Below are 20,263 nucleotides of genomic sequence, written 5' to 3' on the forward strand. Positions count from 1 at the left end.
TTAAAACAAAAACATTAAGAATAATGGACTCTCAGACAGGACTAAAATGTACAAAGATTACTTTTTATCCTGAGTCACTGTTTAGCATGAAAACACAGTAACTGGAGATTGAGCTTTATAGAAATACTGGGAACATCCTTCACCATATCGATCACACGCTAGTTTCATTGTTCCAAATGAAAGAAACCCCAATTTTTCTTCCAGCATTCTCCTAATGTAACACAAGCCACACAAATCTATGAAAAATACTGTAACTACTGAGATGGACATACAAACCAGCATCGCATATGTAGACAATAGAGTTAACAACCAACCCTCCTGAGAGTGAAGCTCTGTTGGAATAGAAACTTCTACTCTAAAAACCAGAGATGGGGTCTGTACGTGGGGCACAGCTGGCGTATGATATACACCAAGGAGCAGATGTACACAGTGACGTTCAGGCTACACGGTGGAGGGATACCAGAAAAGTGTCCCTATAGATTATGGGGAAAAGAGATTTTTTTTCCTAGTAATAACTGTTGGGAACTTCTATACAGGCACTTTAGAACCTGACTGTCAGAAACAACTACAGTTCCTGTCTTGGGCAGACAAACAAAGGACTTCACCTGGAGTGGTTTGTGAGCACCATGTCTGACAAGTCCTGGTGGATAATGAGAGGTAAAAAGGCAGCCAAAAAGGATGAGAGCACCAAAATAAACCCTTCTCACAAAACAGACAAGGGAGAGACCTCCCAAGCCTTTAACCAAAGACACTTTCAGGATCAGGTGGTTTATGTCACCTGTGTCATCTTCCTGTTGCTCTCCTCCAGACTTGCCCTGTACATTCAAACAAGCTATTTGTGTTGAAAATAAAATATCCTCATTTTTTGTAATGGTGTGCATTTCATTGAAACCTCAGAACTTTTACTCCACCCCGTGTAAACAAAAGCATGTCTGAAGTGACATATACATTCCTTTGAGACTTGATTTAATTTATGCATCTCTCGAAGTCTGCTGACTGTTTCCAAACACTCTGCTAATAAGAGATAAGCAGTTTCTTGTCACCACTGGGAAGTCTCTCATTTCACCTGAAAATCCAACCAGCTGCAAATCACTGACAGAATTTTGCTATCTACTAAGATAAAGGGAAATGCAACCCCCACCAAACTGGAGGAAAATATCTTAATTCTCCAGCAAGTTAAACAAGAAGACGGTAAACCACAGGATGAAGTAAATACTGAAGAAACCTGGGATATGACCCCAGCCTAGAATGCATAGACTCTTGAGATGACCCTCTCCTCAGTTTTCAGCTTTGCCAAGGAAAATTACGTCTTTTTCCCACCCTTCACATGCAATCTGCCCTTTTTAAGCTTCCTGTTCACTTGTTCTAATGTTTAAGCCTCCCAGTTCACCCTTCTCAGCTATAGAGCTATCCTTGTTCCTGGTCTCCCTGAAGAATCCTTCTCGGAACTCTGCTCCTGCCCTGGAGTCATAGCTCTTCAGAAAACATTTGTCTAAGCGATACACTTAAGTGCAGAGCTAACAACAGCCTGGGTTTTATCTGAATTGGGAGGTAAATACCTCCCAGTCCTAACTAATCTGCTGCTGTTCGCTTGACCCTTCTTTCTTAAAAGGCCTGTTTCAGGAAAGTGGGTTGGCTTCAGCTCGCTTCAGAGAAGACAGATGGTTTTGTAGTAAAAATGTAATACATTTATGCTAAATATAAAAGTAGGATGCTGTATTTGCATTTAGTTTTGCTATCTCAAGTATGATGGAGAGAGTGTTATGATGGACGGCTTCCAAATGTTTTTGTACAGCATAAGGTGGTGATTAATGATACAGGAAACCGTTCTTTTAGGAAGGAGTTATTAGGAGGTTTCCTATACAAAGGAAGAAATAACCCTTGAGTGCTTTTCTCCTCTAGATCTATTTTTCTTCTTTTTTCAGGCTTGAGCTCTGGACAGGAAGCGCTTGCCTTTTCCTGCTACTTTTACAGGTTTGGAAAATCTTGGTTTGGGAGATTCAACTATTAATCTGTTCTGTTGCTGGTTTCCTGAGCCTTGTATCTTGTCTTCTCAAGTCCAGCCATGGGCACCGAAGTAGGTCTGGAAGGTGTTGTCCAGGACAACCTAACTTTTGCCACTCTGTTTACTGTAGTGCCTATTAAAAAACTTTCTTAGCTGTTGGTAAGATGCTAACTAGTACTGCCCCCTGTTTCCCTAGGCTCCGGTATTGCTATCTATGTCTCTTGTTTTAAAACAAGTAGTTTGTGAAAAGCAGGTGCAGGCTTTTGTTCTGTACTTGTTCCTGTACATCACCCAGTGCTATGACAAAGCCAAACCAGTAACAGGGCTAGAGTGACAACAGGCCACTTGCCATTCTTTTCTCATGAAAAAGCAACTGCATCCATACAAGGCCTGTTAATTTTCAGGTCAGAGTCACCCCCTATCAAGGAAAAAGCTGTTTAAGCCCTGTCTTTCCTTATTGCAGTATTTTGCATTTGTTCTTTAGGAAAAGAATGGTGATCTTGGTATTGCTCCCTGCTGCTAGAGAGTGAGCTGCTCTAGAGGGTAAGAAAGTTGCCAAGTGTTTTCCCAGGGAAATCGCAAATGTGGATTCTTGTGCTCTTGCTTTTCCTTGATACTTACAGCTAAAACTGTTACGGTACACTAGAATTATATTAAGATGAAGTAATTTCGGTAGGAATAATGAGGCTTAAACAAATGTTTATTTAGGAACTGAATAGCTGAAGACTGGAATTGTGACTTGGCTAAGATGGCCGAGATAACTGCAACTGCACCAACTATAAAGAGAATTCAAAGCAGCAAACAGCGGCATTTGGTCAGGTTGTGTTCAGGCTTCCTCTCAGGCAACTCTGTTCTACCTCTTGTCCATCTTCTTTTGCCTGTTCTGTCTCTCCCCTTTTCCTCTCCTTAAAGCCATTTAGCTATGAATGTTGCTCCCTTCCTTTCTCCTTTTGGTGGCTTTGAAGAAGTGAAAAGCCTAAAATTATGGGAAGGTCTCAACCAGTTAGGCTGGTTATCTTGTAGAATGACCTCCAGTGATGAAAAAGATGCTAGTAAATAGGTAAAACACACTATTTTTGACTCTGTTAATACAGTTGCAATTAAGACATGGCTGCAGAAAAGGAGGTAGAAAGGAAAATGCAGACAAAAGAGAATGGCAGGCATACTTGTAGCTGGGAAGCACATGAAAAGAAAATGTAATATTTTCAGCCCTCACATACTCTGAGGCACATATTCTTGTGGCCTTTTCACAGACCTCTTCTGAGGCAGCTAGATAATCTGCAGGAAGAGAGAAAATAATTAGGCAAAGGCCTCTTTTGACTTTCACAATCTGCTACAATGAATAAGAATTTTAGGTGAAGGTTTCTTCTAAGTCTTAATCAGCAAAGGAATTAATCACATTTCAATTATGTGTTGTAAGCTTCAAAGTGAACAGCCTACTTGCAGAATGTAGCAGTTAGCTTTGATTCACTGTTTCTGTCATATCGTCTGCAGATGCAGTAGAAAAAGTCCAGATTTGGTATTTTCCAGCCATGCTATATTAAAAAATAAGGAATTCCAATGGCGTTTCACGAAAGTTTCATCTCCCTTGTCAGTCCACAGTGGCCCCCTTGGACAATAGTAAGGATGAATACAACGCAGTTTTTTAAGTATCATCAGCATTACATTAACGCCTAGGAGATGCAGGGCTGAAAGCTAACCATCGAAGCGCGGGGCGGTGGTCGTGCAGCCATTTGCCCCCACTCCTCGCAGCCTGACAGGGCCTGCTGCCGTACTGGCGATGCCGTTTATGTGGTGGGTCCCTACTCGTTACCGCACCTCAGCCCAAGCGCAGCACAAGCCCGGCTGTCGGCACACACCGCTGAGCTCAGGTACCGGTCTACCAGGGTTTACCGTGTCCGCCTAAACGAGCCGTCCCATGGCGGTTCGTGCCCCGTTCCAGGGGCATTTCCGACCCTGCGGCCAGCGGGCGGGAGGCTCGGCTGGCGGCGAGGAGCGGCCGCCGCTGCCCGTCCCGTCGCCATGGCGGCCAGCGGGGGCCGCGCGCCGCTTCCGCCCGCCGCCGGATGTCGCGGCGAGGGCTGCTCACCGGAGAGGCGCGTCGCTGCCGGAGCGCGGCGCCGGGCTCGTCGCTGCCGCCGCCGCCCCTCCCGCCCTTCTCCTCCTCCTCCTTCCCCCCGCCGTCTGCGGCCCTGCCCCTTCCTGCCCGCCGCCCCGGCTGTGGCTGACAGGTGAGTGCGGGGGGCCGCGGCGCCCCGCTCCCCTCAGTGGGGCGCAGACCCTCCGCCATCTTCCCGCCCGGCGAGACCCCCCCGTCGCCGGCGGCAGCGGCTCCCCCGAGGGGCTGCGGGCGCGGCGCGGCCCGGCCGGGCCCGGCGCGGGGGAAGAGAAGGGAAGGGCCGGGGCGCGGGGCGGGGGTCTCGGGGGAGCGGCGGCGCGGGCTGCGGGCGCTACCTGCGCGGTGCCGCCGCCTCGCCAGGCCCGTGGCGTAAAGCGGGGCTCCTGCCTCGGCACCCCCTCCCAGCCCGTCCTATTCCGGTTTATTTCCGTGTGAAATGACTTGCACGTTCTTTCCTAAAAACCGAAATAACCGAAAACAAGCCCTTCTTCTTCTTCCTCTGTGGGCTGGGGTTTTTTTAAAGATTTTTTTTTAACGCTTCCAGCCCGAGGTTGTAGGGATGGTTCCAGGTCTGCAGACAGTGAAACCGAGGGTGCCTGCTGAGGAGACTCTGCTCGCTAACTTTGTTTATGTGCTACTGCATATCCTAAGGACCAGCCAAGTGTAGTACCTCATTACTTCACAGATTGAGTTCGGATCCTCTGACACATATACAAATGGAGTAAAAATGAAACGCCCAAGTTCTCTGAAGTGGGGCACAACTGTATGAGGAAGGGAAGTGCTGTTTGTGGTGGGACGGGGTAGATCTGGCCTTCAGCAGTGCGAGGATGACTTGGAACCATCCGAGATGGGTAAAAGTTATGTCTGTAGAGAGCCATTTGCAGTATTGCTCTCTTTTCCTGAGCTAAAAACGGTGAAAGCAAAATTGAGGGAAGAATTAATATGCTTAATGTATTCAGAGGTTGAGTAGATGTTAGGTTCCAGTTGTAGAAGGAATTAAATAAAAAGATTGTTGTTGTGCAAAGATGAGGAAAACTTTTTCAAGTTGAGCCTTGAACCATTGTTCAAGGACATCTTGGTGTTAGCGAGAAAAGACAAACTTCTACGTGTGTTTTTATCCCTCTTGTGACATCTTCCAGCTTGTCAAAGTCTGTTTCATTATAGCGTTTTAAAGTATGCTTTCTATAACAGTAATTCATGGAAGATTTATGTAAAGAGCTGGTGGAACAGCTTCTTTGAAGTGATTCAGTGTCATTGAGTACACCTTGAAATTATACAAACGTCTATTGTTCAGGCACCCATTTTGCAACATCACAGCAGTATCTTTCTCCTTAAGCAAATTTCTGAAACTGTTTTCCAAGCAAGCCTGCTGTTGGTGTTTCTTATGCGATATTTTTGAAAGTGAGCTGGTAACCTCAAGAATCCTCAAGTATTTTTTCTGATGAGTAGTTTACATTAGATAAGATCGTGTGTGTGTGTGTGTGTGTGTGTGTCAACCCTAATGTGTCTTGTTGTAATAACGATAAATGTAGCTTTGTCTGTTGTGGACTTGGGCAATTATTTTAAGAAAAGGTGCCTGCACCAAACATTAGAATTTAAGGCAGAGGCCACTGTAATGTGTTTTGTTGTGTTTTTTTTTTTTTTAAATGCCACTTGTTTATGTGTACATTTGTCCGTAAACTAGGTTTATTGTGTTAAATCTAAAGGTAACTCTGAGATGACGCTGTCTCTCTAATGTAGACATGTCCTTCCACCATCATTCTTCTAAATTTAGGACTTGTTTAAAGGATGCAGTCTTTGTATGGACTGAAATGCTTGAGAGTGTTGATACAGTCATGGGAGAAATATTGTGAGTGTGGTGATAGTGTCTTAAAAAAAGAGCTTACTTCTACAAAATCCAGAAATTGCAAGCCAGAACTAGTACGTGTCAAGTAAGGAGAAGTTAAGTGGTATTGCATTTTTTACGTTTGAGGTGAGATTGGGATCGTTTTATCTCATGGAATTTTTAAGTCCTGGAGCTACGACTAGTAGCTTGTCTTGTGAGGTGAAGGCCAGGGTGAGGGGCTTGTTCCGGAGGCCACTGCTTCAAACCTCTGCGGGGAGAGTTTGTTAGTACTCTACGTGTGACCGCTGAGGGATGGACAGGATTTGGATGGTCTCCTTACAAACCAGAGTGATTTGTTATTTTCTTGTCCTTGAGTAATACCCACTGACTATTTCGAGAATGCCTTGGTGTTTCAAGATGGAAGGACTGGGTACTTGCAGTGCTGTTACACATACTGTTGGATGATTTGGTAGTTTTCTGTGGTAGGCCGTATGAGGAAATGCTTCAAGAATGTGCTGTAAAAAGGATATTTATTGGTGCTTGAGAAAAGCTTGCTAAATGTATTATAGTTAGTGTCAAAGTTACTTGCTTTTGTTGATGTCTTAAGCAGTAAAAGATTCTGATTTATTAGCAAGTAATATATTCCCAGATGAAGAGCAATGACATTAGAAGTCACTCTGCTTGCATAAAAGCATAATAGCAATTTATCTAGTACATCGGTAATAAGTACCTAAATATTGTTTGTTTAGGGACTAGCACGGTAGCATTCTGGCCTCTGAATGTGGTGCAATGCTTCCTTAAACAAATACCTGGTTAAACCGCCTTTACTCTTGAACTTCCTTAGGATTCCTCACCCTCAGGTCTTGTGTTTGCATACCTGTGCATGCATGTAGACTACTTCTAACCTAGCAGTGATTTGCTAATACAGGAATGGGAGCTAAAATGTCTGTGAAGCAGCTAAGGAAATAGAGTAGCCTTCAAACATATTTTAGGATTTAACCAGCAGTAAGCAATTTAGCAGGACCTGATGCTGTCTGTTGAATTCTTCAGTAAAGGCAGCTAATCAATACCTATTAATAAAACAAGGTATGGTAGATACTCATGGGTAATTAACTAGTGTTAAATGTAAGATTATATTGTACCTTGTATCATTTAACCTAGTTGAAAAGGTGAGCACGCTCAGCGAGCATAGATGGCACAGGTCACAAAGGAAAGTTGTATGCTTTCAGAACATCAGCAATTTAACTTAACAGGTCTTGGTCTGATGATTATTAGTGGACCCAGGCAGGTTTCTTCTACATTCTAAATTAAAAATAATAATCCAAGTTTGATTATTGTTCTTTAATATTAGTTAAAACGAGCCTGTGTGGTTGAGAGTATCATTTCTTGCTTTAGTAGACTGTTTGGCAGGCTAGGTCTGCACTGCGTTTTGGTGTGATTGCAGCATTTGCTGACATAGTTGAATTAGCAAGATCAAAGCTTGCTAGCAGCAAAACTGGGCTGCTTACGCTTTGGTGTTGGTGTTGGAAGCTTGCTCAGAGTAGATACTTACTAATGTGTTAAAGCTTTTATTGTTGGTTTCCAGCTGTATAACATACTTAAAATTCATTGGTGCAGCTTCTTTACTATGCTTTCTGTTGAAGGGAGGTTGTCACCTTTTCAGTGGTGGATGCTTTCCCCTTTTACATTTCGAGGAACATCCAGTTTTGTTTGAAAGTATGCTGCACTAAATTTAGAAAAAAAACATTAATGTTGTAATGCTCAAGTGGATTTCATAAGGTTTGAGCACACTTGTCAGTGGTTCTAGCATCATCTGTGATGATCTGGAATAGTTTTGTTGCCTAAATATTTATCTTTAGAAAAACAACTGGTCTTACAAAGAAGTCTGTTTAGCCTGATCTTTCTCAGGTGTGCTGTATTCTTGGAGCTTGCATCGAATTAATGGCACTTGAATGTACAGCATCCTTGAAACAAATTGTTCGCTGAAGACCTCAAAATGGAAGTTTTGCTCCTTTAAATTTGATTGCTTTGCATATTAATAAAGAATGTAGTGGCGTACTTTGATACTTAAATTCCCTTAACTCATGAGTAATGCTGTCAAACTGAGTTACATGTAATTAAGAACTTAATAACTGTAATCGTTCTCCCTTCTTTCCCCTTTCCCTCCCCGCTTTGTGAAAAAAACCCATGTTAATTGGCATGTTTGCATCTTAAGGTTTTAATGTTGCACAGGACAATAATTACTATTGTAGAAAGCCTATGTTTTTTACATAGTATACACTGAAATTTTGTTCTAAACTGTGTTTGAAAATGAGAGGCCTGAGACTGTCTAAGAGATTTAAGAGCACACACAAACACAGTAAATTTGTTTCTGTGGGGGGTTTTTTTGTGTTTTTTTTTTTTTTTAAACAATCCTTTAAATAGTAAGTATTACTATTGCTAAACTCTAAACAAAATGGAGCAGGGAGATCTTGGGTAAGAGATGTTGCTGAAACTTCCTGATGCTTTCCCTTTCCAGACTTGTGTGTTGTCTTGAACGAACAAAAAAGGAAATGCAATACTGTAGCCATTCTGTCTGTGCTCTGACACTTCTTAAAACAGATTTTCTCCATGGCTTCAGCAGCATGCATACCCCAGGAATTCTTTCAGCAGTCTGCTTGTTCTGTGTTCAAGAGTAGACGTAGGCAAGTAGAATTAGTTGATTGCTGCAGTGAATTTTTAAGTCTAATAAGACCAGTGTGCACACTTTTGGTGCCATTTCTCTATTGTAGCTGAATAAAACAGTAATTGGTTACACATCTGCTCTTTACTGTTACTCTGATGAAATATTTCCTGTGACTGAATACGTGGTAACATCTGTTACAGAAAGGTAGGTGGCAGAACTTTAATTTAACACACTGTAAAATATGCTGTGAGTTTAATTAAACAGCATAACTGAAATACCGAAGTATCTTTGCATTCAGAAAGTAGTAATCACCTATGGTCTAGATGTTTTCTAGGACACATTTTTCTCCCCTACTTCTGCTGATTGATGTTGTCAGAAATTAATTTGGTACGGTTCTCTTGAGGCTTTGACAGATCATTGTGTGAAGAACACTATGCAAATGTAGCATTTTCCAAAACGATTGAGCAGAAAGCTCAATATGTCTCATAAGCTCACTTTTTAATAATACAGTACTTGTGAACTGCCACCCTTATTGGATATAGTTTAGTAATACAACACTCTTCCCCCTTGTCTGTTGTATTTTTTTGTTTGGTTGTTTTTTTTTCTCAGTACTTTTGTTCAGCTTTTTTTGCTCTTGATTGCTAATTTTTAGCTTTTGTGAATTCAGCTTCATTTGGTTCAGAAACAAGAGTCCCGTACTTCTTGGTGATTTTTCATCTTGTAGAATTACTAAGTAGAAGGAAAGTGAATTTAGTGAATTTATCTTTTCAGGACCCATTTGTAACACTCAAAAGTTATGATTAACTACATCTAACTAACAATATATAATGGGTCATTTTGAAGCCTTTTTTTTTTCTTACTTTGTTGGACTGGGATTTAGTGCTTAGCTTTGACTTGCGTTGATGTTTTCCCTCACCCCCCTTTCCTGTCATCTGGTGTGTTCTAACTACAAAAGTTTCAAAAATGTGAAAGACTTTGACTGGTTTGTATACTACTGACTGTTTCACTAATCAATATTTAATATGGTTTTCATAGGATATGTAACATGACACTGATATTCTGGACAGGTAATTTTCATTGTTTGAAAACCTTACATAATAAGGGGAATCAGGTAACTGCTAGAAATGAGCACCTTATTTATTTATTTTTTAGCATCATATTGCCAAGGATCTGTTTTGTGAAATCTACTCTTGAAAAACCTATAGCTTCTTACTGTTGCAATTAGCATCAAAATAGTTCTGAAATTGTCAAAGTGAAGTTAATATTTAAAGGGACACTGTCACTTTTTAAAACTGAATTTACATCCTGGTTCTAAAAACTCTTTATTGCTTCCTTACTGAAAGTTTATAAGGCTATTTGGTGGAATTCAGAATAATATTAAAGGCAGTGAAGCTAGTCCCCTTCAGCTTCTCCTTCCTGTCCTCTGTATGCACATGCCTGCTTGTTGCCTCTTTGGTTGCAGCTTTGCTATGGCTGTGTGCACCCTCTTGCAGAGCCTGGGGAAGAGTGTGCATGCTTGCTCTGTCCAGAACAGTGCATGAGTGATGTGGTCATGCTGGTGCATGAGGAGAGTGCAATTACTGTCAGTGACACTGGCTGCAGGTGAAGTGCTGCTACCAAATAGATACAGTAACGGAGGTGTTTCTTACCTAATCTTTTCCGTTTGCTTATGAGCTGTGAAAGTAGAAACTTTTGTGTAGTTAATGTGAGAATTTCACTATGTAAAAATAGAATCTCATGCATTTGACTGTGTCCCTTTAAATTCAACATGCTAGAATGTATAGCTACCAAATCTGTATATACTGATACTGAGTGGTGCAGCTGATTTGCTTGAGGGAAGGGATACCATCCAGAGGGACCTTGACAGGCTTGAGGAGTGGGTCCATGCGAACCTCATGAAATTCAACAAGGCCAAGTGCAAGGTCCTGCACCTTGGGTTGGGGCAATCCCCAATATCAATACAGACTGGAGGATGAATAGGTTGAGAGCAGCCCTGCAGAGAAGGACGTGGGGGTACTGGGGGATGAAAAATCAGACATGAGGCAGCAATGTGCACTTGCAGCCCTGAAAGCCAATCGTAGCCAATGGTACAAGAAAGACATGGACCTGTTAGAGTGGGTCCAGAGGAAAGCCATAAAAATGATCGGAGGGCTGGAACACCTCTCCGATGAGGAAAGACTGAGGGAGTTGGGGTTGTTTAGCCTGGAAAAGAGGAGTCTCTTGGGAGACCTTATTGTGGCCTTTCAATACTTGGAGGGGGCCAATAAGGAGGACGGAGAGGGACTTTCTACCAGGGCCTGTAGTGACAGGACAAAGGGTAATGGCTTTAAACTGGAAGAGGGTAGATTTAGATTAGATATAAGGAGGAATTTTTTACGATAACAGTGGTGAATCCCTGGCACAGGTTGCCCAGAGAGGTTGTAGATGCCCCATCCCTGGAAGCATTCAAGGTCAGGTTGGATGGGGCTCTGAGCAACCTGATCTAGTTGAAGATGTCCCTGCTCATTGCAGTGGGAGTGGACTAGATGACCTTTAAAGGTCCCTTCCAACCTAAACCATTCTATGATTCTATGAAGCAACCCGGAAAAGGGTATTTGTTGGTAAAGTCCTCTAAAATGAAGTAGCTTGGCAGCAGAGGGCAAATGGAAGTTAACATAGTTAAAACAATACCTGGTAAGGCATAAACCATATTAACATCTCTGTGTATAACTACAGCTCAGGAGCTACATCTGGCAGGAATTAGAAATTAGATTTTTTTTTTTTTCAGAGATCTTAAGTGAAACGGTGTTAACTGATTTATGTGATTATATGTAACTGTGTATGTATAGATACAAAACTGTTTAACACATCTGTGTGTGCACACAGAGTTTAGTGCTTTGGGCCTTAAAAAGTAATCCGAACACTGCAGAAACCAGTAAACTGAAAGCCATTGAAAGAGTGGTTCCCAAGGGAGATAGGAAAGAGGATGGAAGAGAGGAGAATATACATGTGTTTAGGATCTGATCATATTTTGAAAAGAAACAGAAATGTGATGAGCACTGAAAACATGTTCCTAATTGTTGACCATATGTCCAGGAACAGGAAGATACTTAGTGAAGCCCAGAAAATTGGCAGTAACTTGTTTATGGGATGGGCTTTTTAAATTTCAGTTCTGTCTTTCTGTGGCAGAGGAATCTAGCCACAGTGAAAAAAGAAATCTAGTCAAATAAGAAGCTACCCAGTGGTAGTTCTTTCTATTCTTTCTTCTTTAATTTGTGAACATAGCTAATTAGTTACTACTGATTAATCACACATAAAAAGCTCTGATGGGATTCGGTGCAGGGGAGGACTGTGCAGAGTCCAGAGGAACAAAATAATTTCAGTGCCGTACAAGATACTGGTGCAACCTGAATTTTATTTTAGATTCACTATGGAATTGGTGTCAGGTTACTGGAACTTGGGTGTTCCAAAAGCTAATTAAAATACCAAGTTTTTAATGAGAAAATTTGAGGATGGATGGGCATCAAAACCGTAACTAAATCTAGTCTAATTTTGATATAAATTTAAATATACTTATACGTTTTCATTTTGTGATATAAAAACCAAAGCAAATTTAAAGCTATTTTTATTCATGGCGTATACTGTGTTTTTAGTAAGCTATGCTTTTCCTTGGCTTTATGATATATTAAAAAGCTGAAAATACCATGTCAGAACCACTGAACTGGTTAATGCCTAGTCTTGTTAATAGCGATGGTGCTCATTCCTAGCTTGAGATCTAGTGTGTTGGCGGATCTTAAATTGGAACTGGTTCTGGGTTTGGTTTAAATTTTCTCTGATCAACTTATTTAAAGGGAAGCTCAGTTGCCTTCTTAGCTTTGCCAACTCTGCTCTCCTATTTCTCTGCAGACTATTGCAGCTATTTTAAGTTGTAATTGTTGTTTCAGAAATCATTTATGCTGGAGAATGAATTTTTATTTTGTTTTCAGTGCTCACAATTGAAAAATTTTGAGTCATCAATCTTTAAAACATTTGAAATGTTTAACAACTGGTACCCCATGAACTAAAAATAATTTCTCTTGAATATCAGGTTTAATTAAAAAAAAAAATCCAGTAATTAAATGTTTGTAAAAAATAAGATTTTGAAAGTAAAGAACATACTCTCCACGTTTATGCAAGAAATCAAACATAATTTGATTTTTCTTAAACAGGGGAAAGCAGTAGATCATGCATGGTAATATTAATTGGTGATACTGTCAGGTGTTTTTAAGGATATTAAAATGCATATTTGGCTTTAACAAGCTGACAAAAATTAACAACAACAACCTGCTAAGTCAGGTGCACTTTCACTCTTCTTATAAGTTCATGGGCACTTTTACTATCCAAGAAAGTGAAACCATGAGCTGTCAGAAATGATGGAAAGTAGTTTTCTGTCATTGAAATTAATTTCTGCTTATGTGTTAACAAGCACATCTATTAAATTTTGTATACTAATGCTTAATGTTGCATAATACATTTTTAACCTGACAGTGTCCCTAAATTATCATGTCTGTTTGCTTTCATTTTCCAGCTGGGTTTTAATTTTGCATGCAATTCGGTGAAACATAGTATGCATAATAGTTATTTCCTGGAAGCATTTTGGAGCTGTCTCTGCTAGTGTTCTCCAAAATGAGCAAGGTGATGGCAATAATTTTCCTTTTGTGGAGGTTTGTTAAGTAATGAATAAGTAATGCAGAAGTGATTCCACTTTATTTACGTATATGCACATGTGGTTTTGAACTTGAAGTTTTTTGAAGAATACCTGTAAGTAATAGGGATCCTTTTCATTGACACCCCAAACAACTCCAAAATTTAGTAGAACAAAATATTTCTATTTTGAGGAAAAAAAAATTAAACTCTGGTTAGTTTGGCAAAGCAATTTGTAATGTGTAATGCTTGTCCTTAGTTTATCATAGGAGCCTCAGTGAAGCTGTTTTTTTGAAGTAATGCCAATAGAAAGTGGAAGTTGTGCATCTGCTCGCCAAGCAAAGCAGAAACGTAAATCGCACAGTCTTTCAATCCGAAGAACCAACAGTTCCGAGCAAGAACGGGCAGGACTGCAGAGAGACATGTTGGAAGGGCAGGTAAGATAATACACTGCTGCTTGGGTAACTTCCGTAACTTTTTTATGAGGAGTGTTTTCTGTGCAAAGAAATTAAAGAAACTTAAGTAATGAAGTATGTCCAGTAAAGCTGCAGGAACAGCAGACTTTTTTGCTTGTAAGTGCTGTCTGTCTTTGGAGACTGTTGATGTGGATGTTGACAGTATTTCAGGTTATATTCAGACCTGTGAAGCTTTTTATCGGCTTTTGTGTATTCTTACATGAATGATAAAACCATGAAGAAATACAAAGAAACAGCCTATTTATTTCACTGCACCTTCCCCCCCCCCACCTTAAAGCTGAAGATTGATTCTTGATTTCGTAAGTTTGAATTTGGACTAGTAGTAACCCAGGAATATGAATAAACCGAAACACTTGTTATTATGACTGTGATAGGGAAGGTATCAGTGGGAACACTGTTCTGCATTCCTTTCCATAAAGTAAACAAATACTGCCTGCTTGACAGAGGCGTGAGCTAACTTAAATTTGTGTTTGGGTTTTTTCTTTTTTAATTTGGCTCAAACGAAGGTCTGATCTTCTGCGTATTAAACTTAAGGGAAAGAACAACAACCACAAACTTCTGTAATTTTCTTAATCATGTCAGTCTGTGTAGCGGACACAATCTGGAGCCACTTGGAGTGTTTCACCTAACAATATTGAGATTAACTGTAGGTAAGGCTCCTATAGGAAGTGTTTGAAGTAGTGCTGCCGAAGATAAGCAAATATCAGTTTGAAAACTATTGTCAAATTGACTACGCAATGTTAATGTGGTCCTGGCAAAGATGATGCAAAACTTGATTTTTATCAGAGAGGTGGTTTGAAATACTAACAGTGTTTGGCTATGAGAAACCTCACTTTCTGGACTCTGCAGATAGTCTGAAGGGAAAACCTTGTGTTTTCTCAGTGTTGTGACATTTTAATTGAATGTATTATTCAGTAAATTGCAGTGTTAGTTTTCTGGGAACTAACAGAGCCCAAGTTGTTGCTTCTAGTCATCCAGAAGCTGGAGAATGTAAGTGCTTGGATAGAAAACTGTTCATGCATTTGGACTATTACAGCCTTACTTCAGGAAAGGAGTGAAGGGCAGCTGAGAGGTCAAGGCATGCTGTCACTTCTGTGTAGTAAACTAAAATTTTAAGCCATTTTAGTATTTCTTACCAAACCCTATAAGTATACTACGCTGCAATATGCAAATGTTTTAAATGTTTTATGTGTCATCTTCTTTAATTTTGTTGACCTTTAACCTTGAACAGCCAGTGGCAGATTCTGAGTAGAGAGTATTAATGCCCCTTCACAGTCGAGCTGTAAACCGCATGAGATCTAGATAAGTACTTTTGCAGATAAACGGATAAGATTATTACATGGTATTTTAATAAGCTAATTTAAATACTGCCAACTTTAAAGAGAGTAGAGGAAGTGGATGCATTTTACTATGCTGATTACTTTAAGACAGGTTTAGATTTGCTTATGCTTTCAGGCTCTGAGAAGTGGATTGAAAACCTTTCCTACATCTCCTTTTCTGTTTTGAAAGTTGTAGGATAACTTAGTTTCTTTCATAACCTTGCTGTATGGAATTATTGGGTAATTGAATTGGAAATTAAGTGTTTCTCTCAATAGTGTTTCATTTGTATAGTTTTCTTGTTTAATCAATTTTGTTTCAAGTAGGTTTTAATTGGGATCTGTTTCACGTTCTGGTTGACTGTGAAGGCATGAACAAAAGTACTGTCTCAAGGGAGAGGCAGATGAAGATGCAGAAAGGAATATCCTGGGGGGACATAAGGAGCATAATACCACTTCTTTCAGCACAGCACCTGTTTTCAGCACAGTGCCACAGCTTAAAGTAGCTGTGAAACTGGTGTAGAACTGAATTATGCACAAAGCAGATGTGCTCTATGTCATGGCTATTAGTGGTTTATCTTGCTCTTCTCTTTGAAATTTATGTTTAGAAATAACTTATAAAATCGGGATCATGATAGGCTTTTCTAATTGGTGCCGAAATCAATCATCTTGACTGTATGAACCAAAATGTGGGTGAGATAAAATTCTGGTTGTTTAGATGCTGACTTGGTGGATGGCACGTGCTGCCCTCTGATGGCTAGTATGCATATACTTCTTCTTAATTCACTCAGTTTATAAGAATGGAACCAATTTCTTTTGGTTTGGGTTTGCTGGAACACTTAAGAACAAAACAAGCTATAATCAAACTTGCATTGAATAATGAAGTTCACTCTAATTTGGGTGGTGTCCTGTGCTAACATTTGTACTCCCGTTCCAGTAATGCTTCTTCTGTACTTCTAGACCTGAAATAGTGGTTTGTGCTGTGTCAGAAGCTGACTCAATTTTCTTTTTTTGCTCATAGCTGATGATTTCAAGATTTTGAAACTACATACTTTTGCTTTGTTTTAAAAAAAAAAAGTAGATGTTGCTGATAGGTACATTCTCTGTATACTTGGTAGATGAACATTGATATATTAATAATATGGTATACATGATACTGTATTAATTTCACTTAAAAATTTAGTAACTTGTTTCCTTGTACAGATATTTCTCAGGTTTTGAATACAGCTGCATTATTTACAGGTTTGTCCAGTAATAAGATGTTGTCTTACTGAATTCTGAGATGACGAGTTATATATGCTACAATGGGGTAGTTGAGCTTTCTCATTATTAGGCTCAGTTAAGTGGAAACTTCCTTTAAAAAAAGTTTATAGTTGTCTAACTAGATAAATAATAAGTGCAGTAAGCCAACTTATGTATGTGGTCCACCAGCAACTGAAGAATAGAACAGGTTTAGTAGAATTTATTTATGTAGTGAGCAAGGACTGTTCATCATCCTTTGATCAATAATTGTAGTGGATTAGTTGATTGTAGTTGTTAGACTAATGAACATATTTTCTCCTTTCTAATTTGCCATTTTTTTAGTAGCATGCTGTGCTTTAAATTTAAAGGTGACTGTTAGTACTACATTCTCAATGTACTGCAGTCAGTTGTCTTCTGCTTCACTCACTGTCTGCTCAGTAGTGGTAGATAACAGGATCATTGATATAGTGAGAACCTTGACTCCCAACAGAAATCAGTTTTTACTTGTTTTGGATATGCTATGCATTTGTTCAGGGAAAATATGGTGCTGATCTCTGTTTTATAGGCAGATGAATAAAATTTAAATAACTTGCCAACAGAAACTTGTGGTCAAGCTGTGTATTAGGCTCAGATCATATAAATCCTGGGTTAGTGGTTTTATTACATACTTGTTTTTGTGCCTTGGAATTGCTGTGTTGATTATGCTGAAGAAAAAAACAAGCCCTCCTCAAAATACTTTCCGCTTCAAAATACTTTCTGTGAAGAGGAGATGCTTGAATAATATCTGGGGAGGGAAGGATTAGAAATTGCAGTTTCTTTCACACTTAATTGTGGTTAGTGACAAAAGTAGGTAGATGTTAAAAATATGTTTAAAAGGTTAGTTTGCCTCAAGCTTTGGTAGTAAGGTGCTTTGTGATGACAGCTTCCTAGCTTAATGTATAGTAATATATGTATAACTATACATATATAATATATCTGTTATACATAATGTATGTATTACATTATATAATATTACATATTATAATGCATATTATACATTATATGTATAATATATTATATAATGTAGAACTTCTGAATTACTTTGTCAACCGAAGGTATTCTTTCTTCTTGAACTGGAAGCACCTTGACATTATATTATAAATTTTTTTCCACCTTTTTTCTTTAATGGGTTGTACATGTGTCTTGGTTTTATAATTCATCTCTAGTAAAAACAAAAAACCACCACAGGTGATTTGAATTCTGTCCCTTGAAAGAGAAAGAGTATGTAAAATGAATAATTTTATGATGCACAGAGCTTTTTGTTTTGTGTTCCACACTAGCAGTGGTTTTCATTTCCCTCCTTGCTGGGAGATAGAGAACTGTTAAAATCAGTTTAAGATTGAAGGGTAACTACATAAAATATATGTAAAGAAAAATATAAACCCCAATATTTTGCTTTCTAGGATTCTAAACTACCATCTTCTGTCCGGAATACACTCCTTGAACTTTTTGGACAAATAGAGCGGGAGTTTGAAAACCTGTATATTGAAAATTTGGAATGTGAGTATCTTTCTTTTTTCCAGCAACTTAGGAATTGTTTGGATTTAGGATATAGTAGCGCTAATTGAGACGCTTATCTTGAATACTGTAGTGTAATTACTGTAGCTTTTCTGTGACGAGTTTAAGAATTGTTTTGAACTTGTAGCCAAAGATGGGGTTTGTACCTTTTCAGAAAAACAGTTTTCTTAGCTCTTTGACACAAGTAATGAGAACTGATACGTGTCATCCTCTTTGCAAAGAAAGTGAAGTGGCTGTCTCCTTGTCACTGAAGGCTCTGGTATATACTGTGTTAATCTGGCAGTAACTCCATTCAGCCATTGAAGTTTGTGGCTTTGCTGTATATTTACAGGCTTAATTTTAATGATGTAATATTAGTAAATAAAATTGGAAAAGTGTCTTACTTGAAGAAGTGTAAAATGTGGTGGTTCTGGATCATACTACTTATTACATTGCATAACCAGCATCTGCAACTGCTCATGAATTTTGAAGTCCAGCACTCAGATAAAAATTCCAGGTGTATCCGCAAAATTGTTATTTGCTTAATGACAGTGCAGTCGTATGGTAATGTAAGTGATCCAGGGTGATGTAAGAGGATCCAAAGAAAGTAACGCAAGCAGTCATACAGTAAAGCCTCTGCTCAATTTTCCTTGCTGGATTTTGGAAGCTGTGTTGTGTGGCATGGCTTCTGAATTGTGGAATCTGTCTGGTTTGGCTCGAAGTCAAATTTTTTTTCACACTTAATCCGTTTCCACAGTTAAACCAAACACTCATGTTAAAAAAAACCAACATTCTTGTGTGCTTTTTGAAAATGTTCTGGCTGGCTTTTTGTTCTCTTAAAACCTGAGATTGTGTTGGTTAAAGGCTATCATCAACACTTCCCATTTTTTGGTGACAATTTGCACAACTGGGTTTTCAGCCTCCTGCTGAGAACTTGGCTGGTAGCAAGAAAAGTAGGGATTTCCTGCCCCCGCCCAAAGTTCAGAAATGTTTGTCAGAAAACAAGTGGTGAATTTGTCTGTACCCTCCAGAGTATGATTATTTTCCTTCCATTCCATTTCTGTTTCTTCTGCATCTTCCTTCTTCACCTCACAGTCCTAGGTCACTCCTGGCCTTTGTGATCTCTTTCCACCCCTCTGACAATTTCTGAATTTTTCTCTTCTGATGTTTTTCTCTTCTGTCTGTTATTTTTTGTTCTCGGTCTAATTCCTACACTAGTGTTGCGGTTACTGTACGTAAAGAATCTCAGGTTTTTCCTCCCTGGCTTTTCATACACTCCCTTTCTCTTATTACAACTTATTTCTAGTTTCTTCCTTTTCTTATCCCTTCCAGGCTTCAGTCTTAATCCTTTCAGGCAATTCTTATATCTGCCTGGCTTGTTTGTTTCAGTCATCTGTTACTACAAGCCTGTCTCTTTGTTTACTTCTCTTTCATATTGTCTGTGTTTTATAAAAGTTTAAGTTTGTGTGACTGGGAACACGGGAAAGAGAATCTTGCTTTGCTCATTTCAAGCACTTGGATGTGGTATGAAAGTGTAAACTAGCTTTTCTAGTGCTTAGAACTGAGACTTCAGTGAATTTCTCAGAAATGGCAAGGATCATACTCCTGATTGGTCATGTTGTCCCACATTTCACAGCCTGGGAGTGAATGACTTTTTTTAAAGAAGTCCTAAGAATTTGTGGACAGACAGACCTGAACTTAAGAACAGTGAAAAAGTGCTTGGTTAAAGCCTCTCAATAAGATTTCAGCTGAGAAGAACACTTAAAGAGTATCAGCCCAGATTTTGAGAAAAAACTATAAGCCACTGAAAATGTTCTTTATAAAATGAAGTTGAGCAACTGTAAACCAGCCCAGCCACTGGAAATCATTTACAAGTACCTGATTTGTTTTAGCTATGCCATCACTGTGTCTTGTGTTGCAATGGCACTGGTGAGAGTTACAAATAATTGACAGAAAAGCATATTCTTGTTACAAATACATGCTTTGTCTGATGTGCAAAGAAAATATTTTGGTTGTATTTAGTGTTTCTAAAACACTTGAATGTAAAATGTATATGTCATTCTACATTTTTAATGTATTTCGAAGTATAAAAATACATATTTGCTGCTCTACCTTTCTTACTGAAACTCTAACAGTAGATAGGCATTCGGGGAGAATACTATTTCACGATTAATAAAATCTTTGTCAAGAAATGACATACTAATTCTGTGGCTAAAATATTTATGGTGTTACAAGTTTTCTGCCTTCTGTTGGATTTAATTCAATACAGGTGTGCCATGTATTTCACAGAAGCTGTTCTGTTAATCCTTAGCCACACTTATTAGTAAAAGTAACAGTAATTAGAAGCCACTAATACTTTCCTTGGAATCTGGGTCAAGGCTGATCTCTGGAAAATTCAGCATGAGTCTTGGTTTATG

At 39.3% G+C, this 20,263-nt stretch overlaps 1 protein-coding gene across 2 annotated transcripts in view; it reads left to right on the forward strand.

The window, feature by feature from the left end:
• Window positions 1-4,066: 4,066 nt before the first annotated feature.
• WDR37 (WD repeat domain 37) overlaps window positions 4,067-20,263 on the forward strand; it is a 48,550-nt gene continuing 32,353 nt past the window's right edge. Inside the window, exons 1-4 of one of the 2 annotated variants that reach the window (XM_075492430.1) lie at window positions 4,067-4,236; window positions 9,650-9,681; window positions 13,536-13,713; window positions 17,753-17,849. In XM_075492430.1, coding sequence (XP_075348545.1) covers window positions 13,576-13,713; window positions 17,753-17,849 — 235 coding nt within the window. In that variant the 5' untranslated portion in view covers window positions 4,067-4,236; window positions 9,650-9,681; window positions 13,536-13,575. The remainder of the gene's footprint in view (window positions 4,237-9,649; window positions 9,682-13,535; window positions 13,714-17,752; window positions 17,850-20,263) is intronic. The other variant, XM_075492429.1, reaches the window with a different exon arrangement.

Source organism: Mycteria americana, chromosome 2 (genome assembly GCF_035582795.1).
Source record: "Mycteria americana isolate JAX WOST 10 ecotype Jacksonville Zoo and Gardens chromosome 2, USCA_MyAme_1.0, whole genome shotgun sequence".
NCBI lineage: Eukaryota > Metazoa > Chordata > Aves > Ciconiiformes > Ciconiidae > Mycteria > Mycteria americana.